Source organism: Rissa tridactyla, chromosome 1, assembly GCF_028500815.1.
Source record: "Rissa tridactyla isolate bRisTri1 chromosome 1, bRisTri1.patW.cur.20221130, whole genome shotgun sequence".
Taxonomy (NCBI): Eukaryota; Metazoa; Chordata; class Aves; order Charadriiformes; family Laridae; genus Rissa; species Rissa tridactyla.
This window is the reverse complement of record NC_071466.1, coordinates 149542924-149564790: the sequence shown is the minus strand read 5'-3', so window position 1 is coordinate 149564790 and position 21867 is coordinate 149542924. Positions and strand designations below refer to the sequence as shown.

The 21867-nt window shown below is 39.6% G+C and overlaps 1 protein-coding gene across 1 annotated transcript in view; it reads left to right on the top strand.

The window, feature by feature from the left end:
- DERA (deoxyribose-phosphate aldolase) overlaps positions 1 to 21867 on the top strand; it is a 56039-nt gene that overhangs the window by 7711 nt on the left and 26461 nt on the right. Inside the window, exons 2-6 of the mRNA XM_054187922.1 lie at positions 2354 to 2451; positions 5880 to 6027; positions 7525 to 7620; positions 8972 to 9106; positions 16967 to 17095. Coding sequence (XP_054043897.1) covers positions 2354 to 2451; positions 5880 to 6027; positions 7525 to 7620; positions 8972 to 9106; positions 16967 to 17095 — 606 coding nt within the window. The remainder of the gene's footprint in view (positions 1 to 2353; positions 2452 to 5879; positions 6028 to 7524; positions 7621 to 8971; positions 9107 to 16966; positions 17096 to 21867) is intronic.

Here is a 21867-nt window from a genome sequence, read left to right as displayed (position 1 = left end):
GCTTCTGGATCCGTATTATAGAGCAAGAAGTTGAGTCCCTCATCTAAACTGCTTGCTTTCATTTTATCACGTTTTCGAAAGGGGCTGAAAGGTCACCGTACACCCAGTAGGGTTCAAAAGTTGTCTTGTTAAATTGGATTATGATTAAATGATTACACGTGAGCACTTGGCATATAGTAGGAGAATCACAGCACAGAGTTTGCGTTTCCTTCATTTATTTATTTATTTGTTTTTTCCCACCCTGTGGACTTTGTCTATTATTGCCTATAATGCCCCCATAGGAAGGGTTGCGCGCTCTCTGCTGATCACCTAGGAGGCTCAACTTTAAAGCAACTGTGGAGGCTGTAGAGGGTTCGCTAGCTTATATTTCAGCTGTCTGTGTTTATAAGGTTTGCATTTATCGATATTCAAAAAGAAGGAAAGTTTTAGTCATGGCTTGTGTAGCAATAGCTTTTCTCACTTGCTTTCTACATGTCAGTTGAGCTTCTTGCTCTTGGGCCAGAATGAATAAGCCTGTAGCTTTGAAAGTGGAGAGAAGTATTGAGGGTTTGTTGTTCAACTGGTTTGCAACTTTGCAAGCTCTTCCTTTTCTTTGTCTCCATACAGTGAGACTGATGCTGAAGTCTTACAGAAATTAAATTCCTTAGGATTCCTTTGAAATTCCTTCTTTGGTTTAACTTCTTTTGCTTTTGGCCAACATTTTGACCTTGCGGGTACTGCTCATTTAATTACTTGGATGTGGTAATAGAAAAGTGGTAGCAAGGTGGCTTACTGTGCTGTGTTTCATGCCTTTGTCTTGCATTTCCATTGAGTCATCTTTGCCCTAAATTGGTTTTTCCAGAGCTTTTTGTAAGTCTAATTAGGAAAACAAGCTTACATTTACAAATACTTAGCTAGCATATTCGTTCTGCACTTTTTTTGGCTACTAAAACTATAAAGTAGGAAGATAAAAATTTGAGGATAAGATTTCTGTACAAAATCAGGGATTTTGACTATCGCCTTTTTTTAAAGTTTTAAACCTTTTTTAATCAGTGTGCTCGAGGGAAATGCAAGTCTAGTACAGTAGTGAAGAAGAGTCATAGAGATGAGATGCCCTTAATAAATTAAGTCACCCAGAATTATTATGTCTTAGTATCTGAGCCCGTGTCCGTACACTGACCTTAACTGATAATGGTGTCTGATGATTGATGGTGGTGATTTGCTGATGATTGGTTTTTAATGATTGTTCATGTTGTCTTCAGAGTATTTTCATGGATTGCTTATATGATTAGGATTTAAAAGAATTATCTGTGTTTTGGCATATGAGAGATTTTAAAGATGATCTGATTTCTTTTCACTGTGTACTACTTTTAGAGGTTTGTATTTATTAACATTCAAAATTACGCTTTTGGATTGTCACACTAAGCAGAAATTCCAAGATTCAAGGACCTGAATCCTCAGTTCTCCTTTATCAGTCAGTTACCCTTTGTTAGGCAGTGGCAATTTTTGGTACTTCTGCTTTTAGACATTTACATTATGTAAGTAAATGTTGAGTATCTGCTTCTCTTTGGGTCTGGTTATTGTTTATGGATACTGAAACTCATTGAAGTTTTGACCCAGGCTGTGTCTCCAGTGGGCATTTGAAGGAATTCACATGTTGAAGGTGTTGCCTTGAATCCTCCAGGGTGCTTGGCAAGGTGAGCACTTTGCAGGCTAGCATGCATCTCAGCAACTTCCAGGCAGACATGTTGCCCAGGAATTCAGTGCTTTTGGAAACTTTGCGGTTAGTCAGGCCCTCGTAGCAAATTCAGTAAAATTACGTCTAGACAGTAACAACTCAAATGCTTTGTTATGCAAGGGTCTGTCCAGAGGTTTTGGTGATTGTGTGGGGTACAGTTCCTGTAAACAAAGGTTCACGCACACAAAAAATGCTGTTGTGTCCTGGGTGCCAGCAAACAAGCAAAGGACTGAATAAATGTTACTATATTCTGGAATCAAGAAATAAATCAGCAAGTAATGGCAGTTGGCTGTTTTGTGGGGTTTTTTTCATATGCTACGTATATAATAAACCTCATAGTCCAGGACTCATAGTGTCTCTCAGCAGTAAGTTAATTCAGTTGTAATGGCAAACAAAACCTGCTGTATGAAAAATCCAGTTCACAGATTATACCCTAAGAGAAGTTAGTGCTATTAAGATATTTCGGATTGGTGATGAATACATAATAAATATGTCCCTTAAAAGGACATAAAAGCACAACATGCTGTTCAGAGGTCCCAAACCAAGCTACAACTTTCTTCTGACGTCCCACACTGTATATTAAAAGAACACAGAAAAAGCTGAGACTTCTTTTTTTTCTTTTTTTTCCCACCCCAGAACTTGGCTGGATCTCAAAAGTGCATGTGAATCGACCTGCGGTTGTGAGGCATGCAGAACGAATTAAAAAATGGAGAACCGTGAAAGGTAATTGGCAAGTAAGTGCTCTTTTTATGCATTCTGTTCCTGTATTTTTAAAGCAGTCACTCTCCTTCTCCAGGCTGCAATATTGAATTTTTTTCAAGATGCATGTAAACTTAAAAGATGTGCTTGTCCATGTCTTATTTTAATAATTTGTATTTGATGATGATGGGATGGAATAAGGCGATGCATTTATCCAAACAAGTTAAAAACCTTATAACTCATGAGTGGCAAAACCGCAAATGAATTTAAGTCATCTTTATTCATGAGCGGATTAAATTGTATATTACTATCCCACCACATTTATTCTGTTTCCCAGACAGACGTTTCTGCACGCTGCCTTCTTATTTTTTAATTTTAAGGCTGTAAGATATGATCGTGGTCCCTGCCAAGTTTGACCTACCTGGATGATTTTTCTTTACTTAAACATCCCCAACATGTGTGATTTCTTTGCTTAACTAGTTCTCACCTAAAACTCAAAAATCCTGACTGGCTTTGGCACGGGGAGGGAGAAAGGGGAAAAAAAAAGAACAAAGGAAAAAAAAAAAGGCTGCTAGTTTTAAGGGGGCTGACTTCTCAGTTCCTGAGATAAGGAGGTAAATGATCATTTACTGTCCATCTTAGTATAAAATAGGTTCATGTAAGCTGTGCTAAAGCCAGTGGCGTAAATGAACTTTTCTTCAAGGCTATATGGTCTTCATTGAACACATTTGATGTCTCAGCAGTTACTTTCAACCTCTGCTGTTACTGCCCCCCTGGCAGAACTGGCAGATACTGGCCCGGTGCCTGTTTTCGTTTCTCCAGTTTGTACATGAGAATTGTAATGCCAAGCCATCCGGTCAGCGAGGTAATAAGCTAATACGTTCTGCAAAGCCACGGCCACGTGCTGGTTCTGCCACCTCAGTGGCAGGAGGGGAAGCACTGAGGGGGATGGCAGGCGGAGCTGGCTGCCGGATGCCGTAAGTGCTTTGGCATCAATCAGCCAAGGGCAGGGTCTGAGAAAAGCTGTGGAGAAGACCCCAGAGCTCTCAGCCATGGGGTTGTAACTAGTGTCCAAAGGACAGACAAGTTGATTCTTTGTTCACCAAACAGCTGTTCTGGAGGCAAATGTGTGTGATTCCTCCCTTCTGCGCACTAAACAAATTGTTTACTTGCAACAGGAACTGTCAACGTGGAAGCAGGCGGAAGGAGATGCTCAAGGATAAATCTTAACAATCCAATGTAGCAGAACAAAGCAAGAATAATTTAATTATACTTAATTCTTCAAAAAACTGTTTAAAATAGTTGGTATCCTGAGTGCTTACTATGTCGGGCAGCCATTCTGGGGTGGCTGAAGCTGCGTTCACAATGAGCACAGACCCCGCAGATGACCGTTTGGGCATGATTTGATGAAGCTGCGTAAGATCCTACTGGTCGGTGATATAAAACAACTTCCTGCCTGTTACATTAACATGAAAGTCTGTGATTTGAATGTTATGATTAAATAAAAAATGGACACAAATTGAGGAAAATTAGACAGTAGCTCAGCACTTCCCGAGAGTTTCTTGTACGTAAAAAATCACTTGATACCAAGTTTAGTAGTCCAATGTCTCTGGGTTGGCAAATAGTGTCAGTGATAAAATCCAGAGGGTATTCCATAACCTTGGCTATCTTCAGATACTGCAGGTGCAGTAACATAAAAATTAAGTCTTCTGCTTTCACAGAATTTACTGTATAAAGAACAAAGGAACATAGAGACACAGACTTTGATTGCAAAGAATCATTGGGAAGAAAGGGATTTAGTGTCACTCCCTCAACATGGCTATAGGACAAATGTTTAATTGCTAACACTTCTCCACTCTCCTGTGCAGTAACACTGGTACTGAGGTACTCGAGTGAGGTTTTACTTTGAAGAATGCCAAGAGATTATTTTCAGAAGCATCTCTCCTATATTTGAACGCTGTCATTGCAGTCGTGATAGTCATGTGCTGTTTATTTCACAGAGATGATTTTGAACCTTTACATGTTTGAATGTAAGTAGCACCAGATTCAAATTTTGAAGCCCATTTCCCAAAATAGTCGCTTGAAAAACCCTTTTAAAAAAATCAAGTTCATACCAGTTCTTGGAACTCCCTGACTACATCTGTCTTGATGACTTTATGATTCATGTCGTAAGAGATGAGACAAAAATTCCCTCGAGTGAAGGATAAAAAAATCCAAGTAAAAGAAACTTAAAACCATTTAAAGTGAAAAAACCTTCTGAAGTGTTATAGGGTGAAACTAGAAATCTGTTAGAAACAAGCAGTCAAGCTCAGACTAACAGAGGCCAGTAATGGTTCGTTACTCTGTTTAGTCACCCCAAAGTAGCTTTCAGCATAACATTTACTGCAAGTTCAGAAAGAAGACTCCCATCAGCAAAGTGTGAAAGATTTGTGGGTTGGGCAGCATCTTAAGATTTGCGGAGTAATGCCTCCATGAAGAAACACCAATTTTTGCTGCATATAGTGACAAATCGTGTCACGGAACAGAGCAGTCAGGGAGGGACTTTATGGACTCAGGTGGGCTTTGCTGTTGCAAACTCTCCCCTTGTTGAGCATGTGCCCACTAAGAGATGTCAGCTTTTATTGAAGCCATCAACTGTGAATGAGAATTTGCTGGAAGATCTTCAACAAATATTTCAAAATAACGTCTTAAGCTCAAATTTTGTTCAGCACAAAATCTCAAAAATTTTTTTGACGTGCTTCTTCCATTCTCCAATTAGTAAGTCTTTAGTAATTCTGTAGCATTTTCATCTAAATAGTGTTTTAGCCCTGTCACTTAGTTCTTGCTTTTGTTTTTTGCACCAAATAATTACAGATGTTTTTTATTCCCGATTCACTCGAAAGAAAGTGGAAACATGTGGAGTCTAGACCCTAAGTTTTAAGAAGTCTGGGTTCTTATCCCCCACAGATTCCATGTTTCACTCTCACAGCAGGAGAAGCATGCAAACATGCAAATGTGCAAATTGCTGACATATACACTTATCTGGTTATTGGCAATTGCAAACCTGTGCGTATAATTTTTTGTGCATGAAAGTTACAGACATAGTATGTAGAACAGAGTATATTAGGACAATGAGATTTCTCACATAGGTGATTTTTTTACCTTTGTGTTATAGAATTAAATTTGAAACAAGATGCTTTTTCTCCTGGTAAAAATGTTTGTCTGATTCTTAGAGTTCCATTTGGGAGTTAGCTTTTGCACCAAAAATTGGAATTAGATCCTTTCATTCTGAGAGAGCAGACTTTTGATTCCAAGTCCTTTCTGTGCCATTAGATACTGCTCATTAGATACTGACGTGAACAAATATCTGCCATCCTTATTCTTACCGTGAGAGCCAGGCTTCTAATTCCTGCATCTTCTAAGTCAGTTTGGTTTTGGAAGCATAAACTGAAATATTGTATTCCCTGTTTCACTCCCTGTGTAGGCTGCTTGGTTGCTGAAAGCTGTCACCTGCATGGACCTTACCACTCTTTCAGGCGATGATACTCCTTCGAATGTTCACAGACTGTGTTTTAAAGCAAAGCATCCCATCAGAGAGGATCTGCTGAAAGCCTTGGATATGCATGATAAAGGTATGATTGGTTTTGTTGTGTGTGTTGTGTAGAGGAAATGTCTGCATTTCCTCAGTACTTTTTCAGTTTTCAGATAGCTGTAAAAATGACCTCTTCTTCATGTAACGGAAGCAGCTATGGTAGGCAGCACTGCAGAGCTAATAGTCCCCAGAGAAGAAACTAGATCCTATACAGTCTTATTCAAAGCAACCATCTTAAGTTCTAATTGCAAAATATCCATTTCGTTGAGTTAAGATAAGAATACAAGGAGAAAAAAATCCATTCTCAGTTTGGCGACCAAAGTAAAGCATGGACTCAAGGTGACACTGTAAGTTATGATACCTGATGAGCAAATTTTATGGGAAAGCCACAAGTTTGTAACCTCAGCGTATGTCTTTTAATAACAGTGCACTAAGGTGAAACTAATTGAGTATTCTGTTAATCTGCTGATGTCCTTACTAAATTGGAGAAGGGGGGAGTGTTCATGTGACTCCTTTGGATTTCATGCATAGCTGCTGTTGCTGTATGTAACTGCCGAGCCTGCCACTTTGCCTGTCAGAAAAGATGCATTCCATGGTCCTAAGCATGTTATTTTTACTTCGGAAAACGTTATCTGTTACCTGCTTTCATTGATATTACTTAAGCAGGCTCCATCTGAAGTCCCAGTGTTACACCCAAGACTGAACAAGATTCAACTTCAGAGCAAATTGAGACTGTCAATATAAGTATCAATAAAACGTCTTTATATCTGAGCGGGTCTTCTGAATTTTTCCAGATGTAATCACTGATATGTCGGTGAACAGCATTTGACTTGTCATTTGGCCTTATCATGACCTATCAAAACCAAAATCTCAGTGACATTTGGGGCATTATTTTGCTATTGAAATATTTCAGTTTTACACGGGCATTGATCCACTGATTGAAGTCATACGATGTAAAACCAGAGAGGAATCAGGCCTCTGGTTTTAAGCCATACACATAAAATTTCAAAGATTAGTCTCTTTTTAAAACTTGGATTTATGGACTCTTCAGACAGTTGAAGTATTAAATATGAGGTCAATTATCTGAGACTGAGAGAATAGCATTTTAACTAGAAATGCAGTAGGACTGCATTAACATAAAGACTGCTCGGTTGCTGCTGGGCTCAGTCTGGCTCAACAAGTAAGGACAGGGCTTGGCAGTGCAGTTTCTCTCGCAGTAATTTGCTGACTAAGCATGTCTTAACTGAACGTGTTGGCATTAAACAGTAAATCTGTCGATAAAGATCTCGGCGTTTTAATTCCTGCTAATGCAAACTTGCTCCCAGGGTCAGATGAAGGAACATGAGGGAGGTAACAATATGGAGAATGACCTGAAGTGCTCGAACAAGAAAACAGATATCCCTGGTGTAGGGGCTTAAAATCCTTGGGAGAATGCAGAAGTGGGAGGTGCAAACAATGCACATATGCTCATAATACGGATTGGACTAGAGAAGGTGGAAATCTATACATATGAAAAAGTGAACTGTGTTTTTTTCAGGTATTACTGTTGGAGCAGTTTGTGTATATCCCACAAGAGTCACCGATGCTGTTAATGCCCTAAAAGCTGCTGGTTGTAACATACCGGTAGCTTCAGGTACGTTTTATTCTAAAATATCCAATTATATATTTTGATGCTATAAAATATGTGGAAAAATCCAGAAGTTTGGACTTGCTTTTGTTTTAGAGAGTAAGATAAAAAGGTAGCAGGGGGAAGGAAGGGAATGGAGAGGAGGATTTGCTTCTGGTATAGTCTTTTGTTTTCTTTCAACTTCAAGTTTATCAATCAGCAATGCCAAGTCTGTTTTGCCGGAAGCTCTTCAAAGAGGTCCTTGAGATGTATTAACGTTTCCCTCACCTGAGCAGAAGAAATTGCAATAGTGTGCAGGACAAAGTATCAGTAGACACTAAGTGGATAATAATAATAAAATTACAATATGAGATTTTAGGAGTTCTAATACAAGGGATTTTTTTCCCTATCAGTTGTTTGGCTTTTAAGTATAATCCTACCAGCTGAATTCAATGAAGCTGTGTGCAGAGGCAGGGGTTATTGCCTGCTGAGCAGCGCGCAGGTTCGGGACTTGTACTCAGAAGTCTCATAGTAGCAGCTCTTCTCCAGTCACCACACACAACAGACAAGTCCGGAATCTACAATAAGCAAGAAGGAGAATCAAAGAATTATGCAGGTTGGAAGGGAGCTCTGGATGTCATCTGCTCCAACCTCCTACTCAAAGCAGGGGCTAACTCTGAAGTTAGATCAGGTGTTTAATGCTAAGATCCATGATTTCTGGTTTTGGTCGTTGTTTTTTTTTTGTTTGTGAGGATTTTTTTGTTATTGTTGTTTCATTGTCCTATAGGGAAGAATACATACTAAATGCATTTATATGTCAGAGAGAAAGAGGATCTCTTTGTCAGGGATCCTCTTTGTCATTGTTTCTTACATTTCCAAAGTTATCTTTGGGTTTTGTACTTAAACATCATAAAGGTAATCTTAAGTAGACCTCATTGAAAACAATTTTTGCTCTATTGTGATTTAGCTGTTAAAATATTACTGGGATTTAACTTGAAATACTACTTAAAAGAATTGGGGAGAATCAAAAATGTATGTATTGCTTCATATATGAGTTCACTCATTGTTTGCTCAATTCTGCTGGAGGCAATAGATACTATGCTTTCTTATGTAGGCTTGCAAAAAATTAAGCATGTGAAAGAGACCTTTTGCAAGATGCACTTAGTATCTTGCTGGACGTCAGTTCTTAAGGGAAGAGCAAATGCTTCTTGTGGATGAAGAGAGGGTAGGATGAGGTGCCTTTAGTTTTTTTTGAATTGTGGTAGGGCTAAAAAAAGGAATAACTTTCAAACTCTGTGGTGTATTAGTGGTATTTGCAATTTTATGGTCAATTTATAAAACATTTTCTTCCCTCTGCCTGCGTCCTCCTCCTTGATAGTGGCTGCTGGATTTCCATCTGGACAAACTCCTCTAGAAACCAAACTGGCTGAAATAAAGCTAGCTGTGGAATACGGTGCCAGAGAGATTGACATTGTCATTAGCAGGAGTCTGGTGCTGACTGGCCAGTGGGAAGGTAAGTACTTGCCCTTCAGGAAGGGAACCTAAACCTCTGTATGTGCACGCACAAGCTCTGTCTTTGTATCTTCCATCAGTCCTTGAAGAATTTGATCCCTCCCCTAAGTGACTGATAATCTAGGGCACTGAACTAAATAAAAACTATTTAACTAATTTATGAGTAATGGGTCGGATTTTTTTTTTTTTTTAAAGAGTGCTGTTAAAAGTTCTGTCAGGTTGGGTATTCAGAATGACTTTGTGTTTTGAAAGTTTGTGTCTGTTCCTTCTGTGCCTTTAGAGGTTTTTGTGTACAGGATTAAAAAAATAGCAAGTAGAATGGAAGTGAATGCCTGTGGTCTAATTATTTGAACAGTTTTGTTAAAACCCCTAAGGGGTCGCTAATGTAGATGATACCTTGTTAAATATACATGTTTCAATTCTTGACAAAAATATGTATTTTAGTTGTTTTCTTTTCCCTGAAAGTTGAGGGTACAAATTGATGGTTCATATTATTATTGATGTTCTTGTGCCTGTAGACTACTGCTAATTAGTAAGAACAATAATGCTGAAGATGGTTTTTGCTCTAATTGCCTCCTTAATGTACTGTGAATGGTTTGCCTTAAGTGCTGACGATGCTTCTATAACTAATCTCCATGCAAAGGTAAACACATCATTGTCTTGGAATGAATTTTCCATTTAGTTGTATAATGCTTTGGTATAATAGCCTGTTTGCTTGGAAGACTTTATAAAGGACCCCTGGTACCTGAGTTTAGGTAAGGAAATACAATCATCATGGGAACAGATCACATTTTCTGATTTTGGTCTTCCTTCAATTAGAAGTTAGAATTGAAGCAAACCCCAAGTTTCTGTGTTTGTGTCTTCAGGACTGATATCCTGTTTTCTACTTGCTCTAACATCTTGACCTCTTTTGTAGTATTTACGATCTCCATTCTTTTGCTCTTAAATATATGCAGCTTTACAAATGTTTGACTTGAGGACGGGCATTGCTGCAGACATTTGTTTCTTTCAGAGTGGCTATTTAAGTTTGGGTATGGCCCCAGAAATTGCTAGAATACAGAGACTGAGTGATGGAGCGGTTTTAAATAAGACAGAATGATGGTCAAATTCTGTACCGGCTGACAGCAAGACTACACGCACACCTTCCTATGCTGTATCTTTGTCGGGGTCTATGTGAGGGTCTACAAAGCAGGTACCCCCTCCAGAAGCTGCACTCAGGTGGGAACACAGATAGGTCTTGGATACCAAACAGGCTGAGTCAGTGATCTGTCACCAAGACCAAAAAAATAAACTGGACTTGAGCAGCAACTTGAAATTGTGTCTGAAAAAGTCTGCATTATAGCAATTTCTGACTTAACTGTGGTTACCGTGCTTCAGACTTCACGGTACAAGGTGCTCTTAAGTGCAAGTTGCATAGAGCAGAGATTAGAAAGTTAGTGCATGTAGGCAGTTGCAAATGCAGGCTTGAGGTTGCATTGCCTGGCGTTACATGAAGGAGAACTTGGAGGAGAAATATAGGGCTAGACTGAGACAGGAAGTTTGTTATCAGTGATTGAAATGAAGTGGACACACGTTGTTAGGTTTTTCTCTCTGGGAAACAGATTGTTTTCTATGATCATAGATTACAGAGAGGAGTACGCCGAGATAGCAATGATGGGTTTAGTATAAAGCTGTCAGTTTACTAAATAAATAAATTACAGATAACTTTTGATCTGGTATGCATATTCTTTGATCCGCAGCTGGAGTGACAAGCTTGAAAAGCCATCCTTTGTTCGGCAATGGTTAGTTTACATTTCTCTTACTGAGGGCAGAATCGAAATGATTTCCAAATGTTTTCTGAAAGTTTGTTTATGAACGTGAATCTGTGTGTGGCACATATTTACATCATCTTGAAAAAATCTACCTCAGGAACAGAATTTACTTGCCATCCAGATAATGTTGCTACAGAGTGAAAAATTCTAATATTTAACTTACCCATCCAAAAAATTACTTCAGTAGGTGGTCTGAATGTTTTGGGGAAAATCTAGTGTTCTGACTTCCTGTTTTCCTTTCAATAGATGTATGTTACCTGTGCGAACATGCAGGTTTCCACCTCTATCTAATGATTAGCTATGATACACCACAATGTATAAAGTACATTTAAGGAAGCTAGAAGAAAGGAGGAGGAAGTCTTTTTTAGGCTGGATCCCTACATAAAATATTCAAATTTTCTCGTGCAGTAATTACGCCCGTGTTCAAGGTACTTCGTCAATGAGAGCTTCCTTGCAGTTATGACAGAACCTCTGCCTGTGCTTAGAACACTAGTATATTTTATCGTTATTTTCTCACGCTGCCTGTTCTTCACAACTTCAGGAATTATTGACAAACATATTTATGTGGTAGAGCATTTTATCTTACTGTTCATATGTTTTTAGCTTTTCTTCTAGCCTGTGCCATAATTGGGGCCACCGTGATAGAATAGCGTTGCTTTGTGATTTGTTTCAAAAGCTTATTTGGTTATTAAGTTTCTTAATGTTATGTCCAATTATGTCAAGTTATTTTAAAGCAGTTCTTAAATATTGGTTGGAACTCGTTATGACACTCAGAATATATTTTCTAGATCTTTCCGAAGTAATTGTTGAGAGCTTTTTAATAGTGCTGAACTTGAAAGCAGCTTTATTGGACAGCTAATTTAGATTGGAAATGAACATTAAATGAACTTATATACCTTTTACAACCTGTTAGCTTTTAGAGCAATACTACTTTACAGTAGTTTATTCAACCATTGTCTTGTATCACTTGACAAGGTATGGCATAAGTTTAAAAATCACAATTTAGATACTGTCTTTAGGCACAGAATGTGGAGCCTGTATGTAAATAGTGGTGAAGCTGACCAACAAATTGTTAAAAGAAACTGGAAAGTTTTATTTATTTATCTGTTTGCTTATATGGACGAATCTGTTGGAGTTGCTGTACCTGATGAAGCTGCCTGGGGTACAGTAATATTACTTATAGTTTCACAGCTTTTAGCAAACACCTGGACATACCACACTGTCAGTGCCTTCAGAGGTCGCGTTAAAGCATCATTTGCTCTATGTCAGTTGAATTTTTTCTACAAGAAAAGGGAAAAAAGCAAGTATACTCTAAGAAGTTTGAACGTGGCTGCATCCATGAAATAAATTAGGTATAACCTTGTTATGAAAGCTGCCTTTCGATTCTTGTTAATAATTATTCAACTGTGAGTTTAGAGGCTTTGTTCAGGGATTGGGTCCCCTTTTTATGCTACATACTTTGTAAGCAGTGCAGAGAAAATACACTTCCCAATCCAGACACTTGAAAAAGACTCCGCATGTTGTTCAGGAATATTATAGTTGGATTTACCATTTTTTAGATGTACAACCTGACTTGGGACCTCAAAGTCTAGTTGCATAATTTCTACCTTATATTGTCAGCAGCAGCTCAGACTCCTGAAACCACGCTCTGTTTTCAGTTTCACGTGAATCACTGGAGCCTGGAGTTGCACATATGTGGCTGAGAGCAGAACTGAAAGAGTCGTGTTGTGCTGATAGCCTCGTGCTTGTCATTTTGTTAACAAACCTGCCATTAACGTGCAAGACAGAAGGGATTCCAGCTCATTTTCCAGTTTCCCGTCATGATTACCTTGATATTTTGGTCTACATAAATTGAAACATCTTCCCTCCTCATCTCAGTTTCTACCCTTAACATCAGTCAATGTGACTGACTAGATAAAAACAGAAAATAATCTGAATTTGAAAAAAAGAAAGAAAAAAAGTATTTATATCACCACATTTTCAGAGAAGACCTGTTTCATAAAAATATTAAGCTTTGGTTTTTTCCCTCTTAATATTTGCCTTTCCTGTGTAGGAGATATGGATTATCCCCTTTATTACGTGATTTTTAGGACAAACGTATTAGACCAAAGTAAAATGCCAATTAGACAATCTAGGGTAGATTATAGCCATCAGTAATTGTCAGGGATGTTTGCCTGAGAGATGTGTAGGGGGAGGAACATTTTCTTTGGTGTATTTAATAACTGCTAAAAATCAATGCAATGTTTGTACTGAATAGTTAGAATTTTACGAAAACTACAAAAAAGCCACTTTCTAACACTTATCTTTTATGACAGGGAAATTAAAACCACAGCTATGAAAGTATTTTTTTCGCTTCCTATAAAATCTGAATTTTTCCGACTTCTATAAATGCATCCAATAAAAGCACAGATTTGAAGTTCGTGAAAGCAGTAAGGTATCTTAAGTGAGTGGGTGCAAAGTAGAAGAGTTCTTATGTCACATCCATTTTAACAGCTAAGTCAGTGAAGCTGCTGCAAACTACATCAGTGAGCATCTGGCTCCAAATATATTCTAGATAAGTTGTCTTCCTTTGGGTTTTGTTTTTTTTTTGTTTGGTTCTTTTTCCTGGCTTAAGATTTAGACTTCTTTCAGATGGATAGTGTTGGTGTGTTGGTGCTGTGTTCAAGCTGCTCCACAGTATTGGCCATTTCCTTTGAGAATTCTTGATTGTCTTTTCCCTGCTTTTAGCAGTCAGAAGGAGAATCTCTTACAACTTCTTCATGGTGGTCTTAGCTCACCATTGAAAATATGCCTGTGGGGTTTTCTGTGCTAGAGGTTTTTCCCAAAAGCTTTCTGCTGCTTCTGCTAAGCAGAGAAGGTCTGTCTGCTGTGTCAGTTACTGGTGTTCTGCTCAGGTCTCAGATATTCCCAGAACCACAGTGTCCAGCTCTGCTTCTGCTACTGATCAGCTTGATGGAACTGAGTAGTTATGTGATGGACTTTTTGGCAGCTCAGACTGTCCCAGAAGCAGCCCAGGACCCCTTGAAACACTGAGTGGATTTTCAAGTGTGATCAACTCCACCTGTACTTTAGACATTTGCCAGGAAATTTTGGGATAATCAAATTATTTGTGCCTTGATTTAAATCTGACGGAGTACTGAAACCTCTTTTTTATTTTTGAAAGGAGTGGGAGTTTTTGCATTTGTTCTGTATCAAAGCAGTCGCTGCTTGCACTGGGACTGGGATACTCCGGTTAATTTTTTCTGTCCCAGAGGTAGTTGCATTTCTATTTGTGCTTTTACTGTAGGGTTGAGAATGTTCTATGAATGCTAGCTATTGTCTGCAATAATTGGCCTGTGAATAAAGCGCAGTATTTATTACCTACACACCTGCCCCATTAAAGTGTGCCCACTGTTCCACCACCTCAGCTAACCTGATAGACACGGATGATTGAAGAGCCTCAGTTGTTCCTCTCTGTGGGTTGATGCGTGCTGTCAGATAGTGAGACTGTTCAAATGATCTTGGCACTAATTGCGTGTAAAAGTACCTTCCAACAATAGGGAGGATGCTGTAGCCGCGGTACTAACTCCTGTGAACAACAGCTAGGAGGATATAATTTCCTTTCATGGAATACAACCTAAATGTACATTTTGTTGATTTTATTTTGACGTCTTTAGCGGCTTATCTTAAAGGAAGGGAAAACTCGAGTCTTTTCTTCTTGTTACCGAAACTAGAAGAACATGAAAGCTGCTTTCTCTGGCTTTGCAAAAGCTTCAGGAAAGAGTCACTCCACAAAAAGAGGCTGCATTTGGATCTAACATAGGCAGTGTTATCAAACGCACAGGAAAATAGGGCAGGTTCTTTGTATTTCCTTTTTGAGTCTCGATTTGATGTAGGTTTCTGGAGTATCATCAATTGATCAATAAAACATGCTAGACTGCATGCTACTACTGATTAATTCACACCTTTGGTACACAGTAAGAAACAAGGTGAAGCCTGGTGTCTATAAAGGGACTTACTAAGTGCATTAGCGAGGTGTCTACTAATGGGTGTAGTACGTCTCAGAGGACCACCCCAGGGATCCCAGCCCCTGCCCCCTGGTGTGCTGATGGCACGAATAGGAGGTGGCAGCATCGTGGGTGGAGGGGAGGTCCAGCTGTACAGCAGCTGGCAAACCCTACTGTATGTTTCCAGGTCTCGCTTCAGGACCAAGGGGAAAAGAAAGCTAGTATTGATGAAAAAATTTAGTCTCCATAGCCATATCCTGTATTTTTTAGCAAGAAAGATTTGGTAAAAGCTGTGTTTTAGACTTCCATAGACAAACTTTTCGATTATGTGTTTGAAGATTGAATACAATTTTTGAAAAAGACTCTCTTGCAAAGGATCTTGTTTGCTTATTTTGTGTCTTTTTTTTTTTTTTTTTTTAATTCAAATCCCAGAAATGGTGATTGTGCACTGTAAGAGCTGCTTTTCTCCCCAACATTGACACTGGAAGAGTCTTAATGATCCCCAAGTGGCCAGCTTCTAACACATACGTTTTGATAATTTCTAACTCTTTTATCCTCCCTGGGTTTAAAATTTTGTGGGAGCACTGCTGAATTTTACCAGAAAAAGGGTGGGAGGGTTTCCCTGTGCTCCCTGTGTTGCGTTACCTGACCAGGTCTGCAAGTCCCAGCCCTTTCTAAAAAGTGCAGTTGGTTAAGTCCAAATTTATTCCAGTCCTTACTATGAAAATATAAAGCAGTTAGAAAATTAAGCGTGCCTCTGGCAATGACACTGCAGGAACTTATGAGGGGGTGGTCTGCTCTGGGCAACATCTGTGAGCAGCCAAATACTGTCCTGTCCTCCCTGTTCCTGCTTCTCCCTGGCTGCAGCTGATGGACAGCAGGTTGAGTGACAGTGTGTTGAGAAGCAGTGGGCAGGTGGGATGTGTGCTAGTTTGTCTCAGGGACATGCTGACTGCTTGGAGATGAGAACTAAGGAGAGCTGAAGGTCCTTCCTGACCTCTAGATGGCTTCCTCCATGAGTGTGGACATTGGAAGCTGGGGTCTAGCTCTGCCCCTGGATGGCCACCATCAAAAGACCAATCTAGGTTGTAAAGCGGCAGGGGAAGAAAAGCAATCTGAAAGGCTGGCAGACCTGCGACCTGAGTTCAGGTTTGGGAGCTGTAGCTCCACAGCATGCTGGGCAGATGTTATCCGGCTGGCCCTCCTGCCATGGTGCTTCCTCGACCCTTCCTGGGACCATTTGAAGTAACATCAGGGGATGGTCCAAGTCCTTAGTAACCTCATGGGCAATGCAACCACTTGAGCTGGTTTGTAAATGCAGGTTCATGTGGATTCGCTGGTCCCTGAGGTTTGATCCCAGGCCTTGGTGTCTCGTCATCAGGCATCTTAGCAGACCACATTGATTTGGCTGCATGTTTTCAGGCAATTCTTATTTTCAAGAAGCTTGAAGTGGGATTCAGACGCCTAAACGCAGGCATTGAGCTCCGTATCGGACTTCCCAGACAGTCCTGTGGTACTAGGGTATATGGCAGGAGACCAAAGGGAGACATGGAGCCTTCAGGAGTGGCAGCTAGAAGCCAAGGGGGATATGTCAGGACATCTCAGGTGGCACTAAGGTCTGTAATTGGAGAACTTATTCAGTCCTTTGGTGGCTTTTCGGCTGAACCCTTTGGGAGAGTGGTGATAGAACGTGGACAGGAAAGCGTAACTGTCCCTGAGTACTGATTCAATTTGCTACCATACTTATTGCTGAAAAAGCTGTTTTAAAATCAATCTTGACTGTCATAGCATTTTTTATTCCTGATGTATTCATGAGTGTTTGGCATACTGCGCACATTCTTAGTTTTGAGAGAACCGACATTAATAGCTATTAAGTTAAGTCTGAAACTGTGTGGCATTGTTAATTACCTCCAGTCATGTAATTTATTGAACTTACAAAACTTAAGTTCTTGAGTGCTATGACTAATTATAAGATTGGAAATTAATCCAGAAGTGGAAATTACAGCCATACTTGAAAATGTCTCTCAGGCAACTTTGATCATTTTCACATGCTTTTATCCCCAGGTCTCTACGAGGAGATCCGTCAGTGCCGTGAGGCCTGTGGAGAAGCTCATATGAAAACAATCCTGGCAACAGGTGAACTGGGGTCCCTTGCTAATGTCTACAAAGCCAGCATGATTGCTATGATGGCAGGTAAATATACGTGGTTTTCTTTTTAAGCTAAGAATGGTTTTGCTATGTTATTTAAAGTTGTGAAAGTTTAGTTTTGCCGATAGTAGGCAAAAACTATTATGCAGCAATTACTGAAGTTGCAGGTGTAGTAATGAAGTATCACTTGTTTTGTATAACCTACAAAAACTGCATGAAATGTTAAATAACACTTAAAACTGCTAAATGACAAAATTTGTAGGAACAAATACTTGTCAAACGTCTGATCCTTGATATTTTTAATAAGGACACATACATTTGGGGCAGATACGCAAGTTATCCAGGCAGTTGTGGGGAACTACAGATGTGGTGTAGGTAGATGGCTCATAGGCTTATTTTAAATGCAGGGGGAACTTCCCTGTGAAGATTTGTGCTGACAGCTCTCATTTCTGGTTTGCGATCGCTTCTTCTAACCACCTCTATGAGAGTGCGACTGGGGAAACCAACTGTGCTGGTAATGCAGCGAGGGGAAGAACGCTGCGCGCTCCAGCAGGCGCTGGGATGGGCTTGGTTGTAACTGGTTTTAATTGGCACACTCAAAAGCAGTGGCACTCACTACCAATTGCTTGTGGTACTCGCAAGCAATTAATTGGCGCTTCGAGAGGTGTTCAGTCTTCCCTGCCTAAACATCTGACCCGATACTTAGGAGCCTGTCTTTTATTCTGAACCTTTCAGCGAAGACACACATTCCTATGAACAGGATAGAGTTTTTAGGGGCTACGTATAGTTTGTAGGTATTGCTTTTTTTCATAGCTATAGCCATTGCAGACTGAATGTAGCGAAGCACCCATTTGAGCCCAGATTTATAGCAGGATAGTCTCTCTGCAGCTTTGGGTCTGTGCTGGGACAATTTTCCCTAGTTTAGTTCTTTGAACTTTGTTCTAGACATCTGCTTCTTCCACTGTGCTTGAAAGAGGGCTCTTCAAGTATATTGACAGAGAGAAACGTAAAGATATACTAAGAACCACTTGAATTAGTCTGTCTTCTAAACTTTCCCTTGTTTTTGTGTTGATTTTTTTTTTTCTACTATAAGCTCTTCAGACCTGGAATTTCTTCTTGTTTTAGAGCAAGAAAAAAATCATCCAAGTGTCTTGTCAGTATTTAAATAAATATGCAACTTGCTGCTGACCTCATTGTCTCCTTACACAACACTATGCTTATCTACTTCAAATGGAATGGGAAGCATTTCAGGCTTTTTACATGCTCAGCTACAATGTCAATTAGTATCATTAGATACAGCGGATCAGTATTATGCCAGTAAATATTGCTTTTAATTAGAAGAAGTGTAAGAAATACACATTTCCTGTCATTTAAACTGATGTACTAATCATTATGATCGCGTTTTGTAACATGAAGTAGTGAAAAATTCAGGTTGTAAAGCATTAAACGTTTCCAGACTTTTGCTGGTGTAGTTTTTTTGAAATACAGCAGATGGCTCTATTGTTAATGATTTTCCTTGCATAGTTACTCATTTTACAAGATACATATCCATCTCAATATATGCAGTAATTTCCTTATTTCAGTCTTTTGCTTTTTCTTTGTGGGTAGGTGTAAAAATAAGAATTTTTGGTGCCCTATGTTACATGTATTGAGGGACAGATTTTCAGACTCTGACTTGTCAGAACCACTGAGAACCTCAAATTACAGTTGAATTTTGTTTGATTTGTGTATTTGTAGCATTTTGGGGAGAAAGTAATTTGTCACAGCAGTTTTAAATTCTAATTTCAGTATCCATATATTTTTTTCAACTGGTGCCATGATTTAAAAGAAAGAAATAAAAAAAAGCAGATGATCGTGTGGATATGGCAGGCCTTGGCAACTTTTATCTGAAGATAAAAAAGCAAAAACTATGATAAATTTGACCTTAGTAATTAGATTTGTATGGGGAAATTAGTTACACAGTATAGTGGATCAACTGCAAAACTGGCTTTAGAAGCTTTTGCTGCATCTGGCCAATTGCTCCCGTCCTTTACACCAAAATTTGCTGCTCCTTCACCTGTGCTGTTAGAAGTGCTCCTCATGCTGCATTGTAAGCTGAGTTTTCAAAGTAATACAGTTGAAATTACTCCAGAAAAGGGATAACTACTTTGCTGTGTGTTTTTTGTGATTGGTTGGCAATATGTTTTTTCTTTTTTAAGTGGTCACAGCCTCAGTAATCTGGTTTACAGCTTCCCCTTGCATGTGATTGTATCAGTGCAACTGAGGACAAGGTGTGCAGTCCTTAAATTTTTTCGCTTCGCTTCACTTCGCTATGCATAATGTAAGCCTATCATGTAGGGAGCACAAATTCCTAGACATACAGATGTTTATGTTGCCCTTGCTGAGCATGCACACATTCACCTAGGTCCTGAAGCACAAAGCCACTAGATGTGTTGCAACGTGTATAGAAAATGTATATATTTCCCATGTGTCTCATTTGTGAGATTCGGAAGGCTGAGAGAGTAACACAGTGCTGATTTATCAGTAGCTCCGTCATTAAAAAGCTTGCCTGGGTTGTCTGGGACCTGGTCTCTTCTCCCACACAAAGGTCAATTTTACTGTGTATTTGCTGTTAAGGATCTCGGTCCCTTCTAATGAAGTTGCTCTGCTTTGCACAAAGCAATTAACTGAACAGGGAGTACAACCCAGATGTCGCCTCTCCCAAACAGCTTTCCAAAATTTGTATACAGTCTTCTTTGTGGTGGCTTGAGGAGTTGTTGGTGTCTGCTGGGAACCACAGCATGTTGCATTTAGTTTCAGCTCAGCCACCGGACAGGAGGCCAGCTGCACACATCACTGACCTGAAAAGGGATGGTAAAAGGCCAAAAAACGTGCACCTCCTCATTGACTGGGATCTTAAGAGAATGCTAAGGGCCGTGCTCAAGCTGGGATGCTGTGCCCATGCACTTTTACGTTCAAAGCAGATTGCGTAGGCTGCTTCTGTAGGCAAATACCTGTACTCTGAATCACAGCCCTTGGGGGACTCGGCAGAAGCCGTTCACTGCCCTCCAGTGAGTGAGGCTGAGCCCAGTCAAACGTGCAGATCCCAGCAGTGCACTAGACGTGGAGGCCAGTTGTAGAAATGGTGCTTGGGTACAAGATGTTAATGCTTGCACCTGCAAGAACTTGGGGGAAACGTGTTGCTTCATAGTGAAGCGTGAGAATAATTCGCCTCTATTTGACGCAGTGGCTCTTGGGTCCTCCTGTGCCTGAAATCATATCTCCAAAGTACCACGACTACTTTTTCTTCCTTCGTTAGCACAGTACATAAGGAGAAAGGCATCAGAATGGGAGCAGGCACCCAGTTCTCTTAAATTCTTTTAACCATAGCTTTACAGACTTGACTGACATGCGATAAATTCTTCTGGAATATTTAAGAACCTATTTCTGAGTGAAAGAGGCTGACAGCCCTCTTGGGACGGTGACTCACCTGGCAGGAATAATCCTTGCAGTGCCGAGGAGGACATAATGGCAGGTAGGATTGCACATAAGTGTCTCCGTGTCACTACCAAAGGAGCACGTTGTTTTCAGAAAGCTGACCAAGATAAAATCTCAGCATGGAATCAGGGATTTTTTGGTCATTGGTTTATAACACCCACTGCCATTTCTTGAGCTTCTTGAAGTCCTGACGGTGGTTTGAGTACATGAGGTTCTCAAGGGAAACTGACTGCATCTTTGACTATACCAGACAGCTTCCAGACAATGAGTAGAGCAAACTAATTTGTGGTTTTCACTGTCTGGTGTATACTTGTGTGAGTCACGTCCATTTCTGCAGGAGACACTCAAATCTGTGACTTCTTAGCCTCTTGGAATAAACAGTCCTAAGGAACACAAATGTTGCCTGACTCCCCTGTACCAGTGGGAGCTATTTGGTATTTCTTCATCATGGTGTCTTTAAAAAAGAAACAGGTCTTGTACACAGCTCTCTTATGAGAGGTAGGCCATTTTTTAACTTTTATTTTTTGACACAAACATGAGAAGCTGCCAAGGAAGTGAGACAAAGAAGGGAAAGATGATAAACTTGCAGTGGGAAAGGAACACTTCAGTAAAGGTGTGAATGACTTAATTGCATATTTCGGTCATATATAAGGTTTTTATTTTGGAAAATCACATTTTAACCGTATAACCTAATTATAAAATCTATATTGTTCTGTGTAACAGTTCATATTAATTAAGATATGCAGACTGGGGGAGAGGTGGAGGAAGTGATTAAGTAAATGTACTTTACTTTAAAAGTGTAAACTCTGTATGATTTTGACTGTGAAAGCTGGTCTTGATAGTACAGCTCCTTTTACATCACTCTTTGGGAAGCTAAAGGAAACACAGCAGTGACATGTGAAAGATATTTATTTTAATTATATATACGTAAACAAGTACCTGTGGAAAGATCAGGAAAGAGTGATGTATGTCTTCTGCAGCTCTACTAAACATATGGGTTTAAAACAATATTTTCATAGGTCATTAGGCAGTTAGTTAAATAAATTGTAAGTTGAGATACTGACTAATGTAAAAATTGAATTTAGAAAGGGAATGAGTTAGTGCTAAAACTAAATTCTGAAGTCTCTAGCACAGAAAACCCTGCAAAAAGTAGCAGAAGATGGCTGAGGCAACAATGTCTCTGATGCTAGTAGTCCAGCAGAAGAAAATTAAAACACATTAGATGTGTGAGCAGAAGTTTTTTAGATGCTTTGGTAGTGTTCATTCCAAAATGAACAGAAATAATATAGCCAAACGGTGAAGAAAAGCTGTGTCTTGCTGTTCTCATGAGAGTCCAGTAT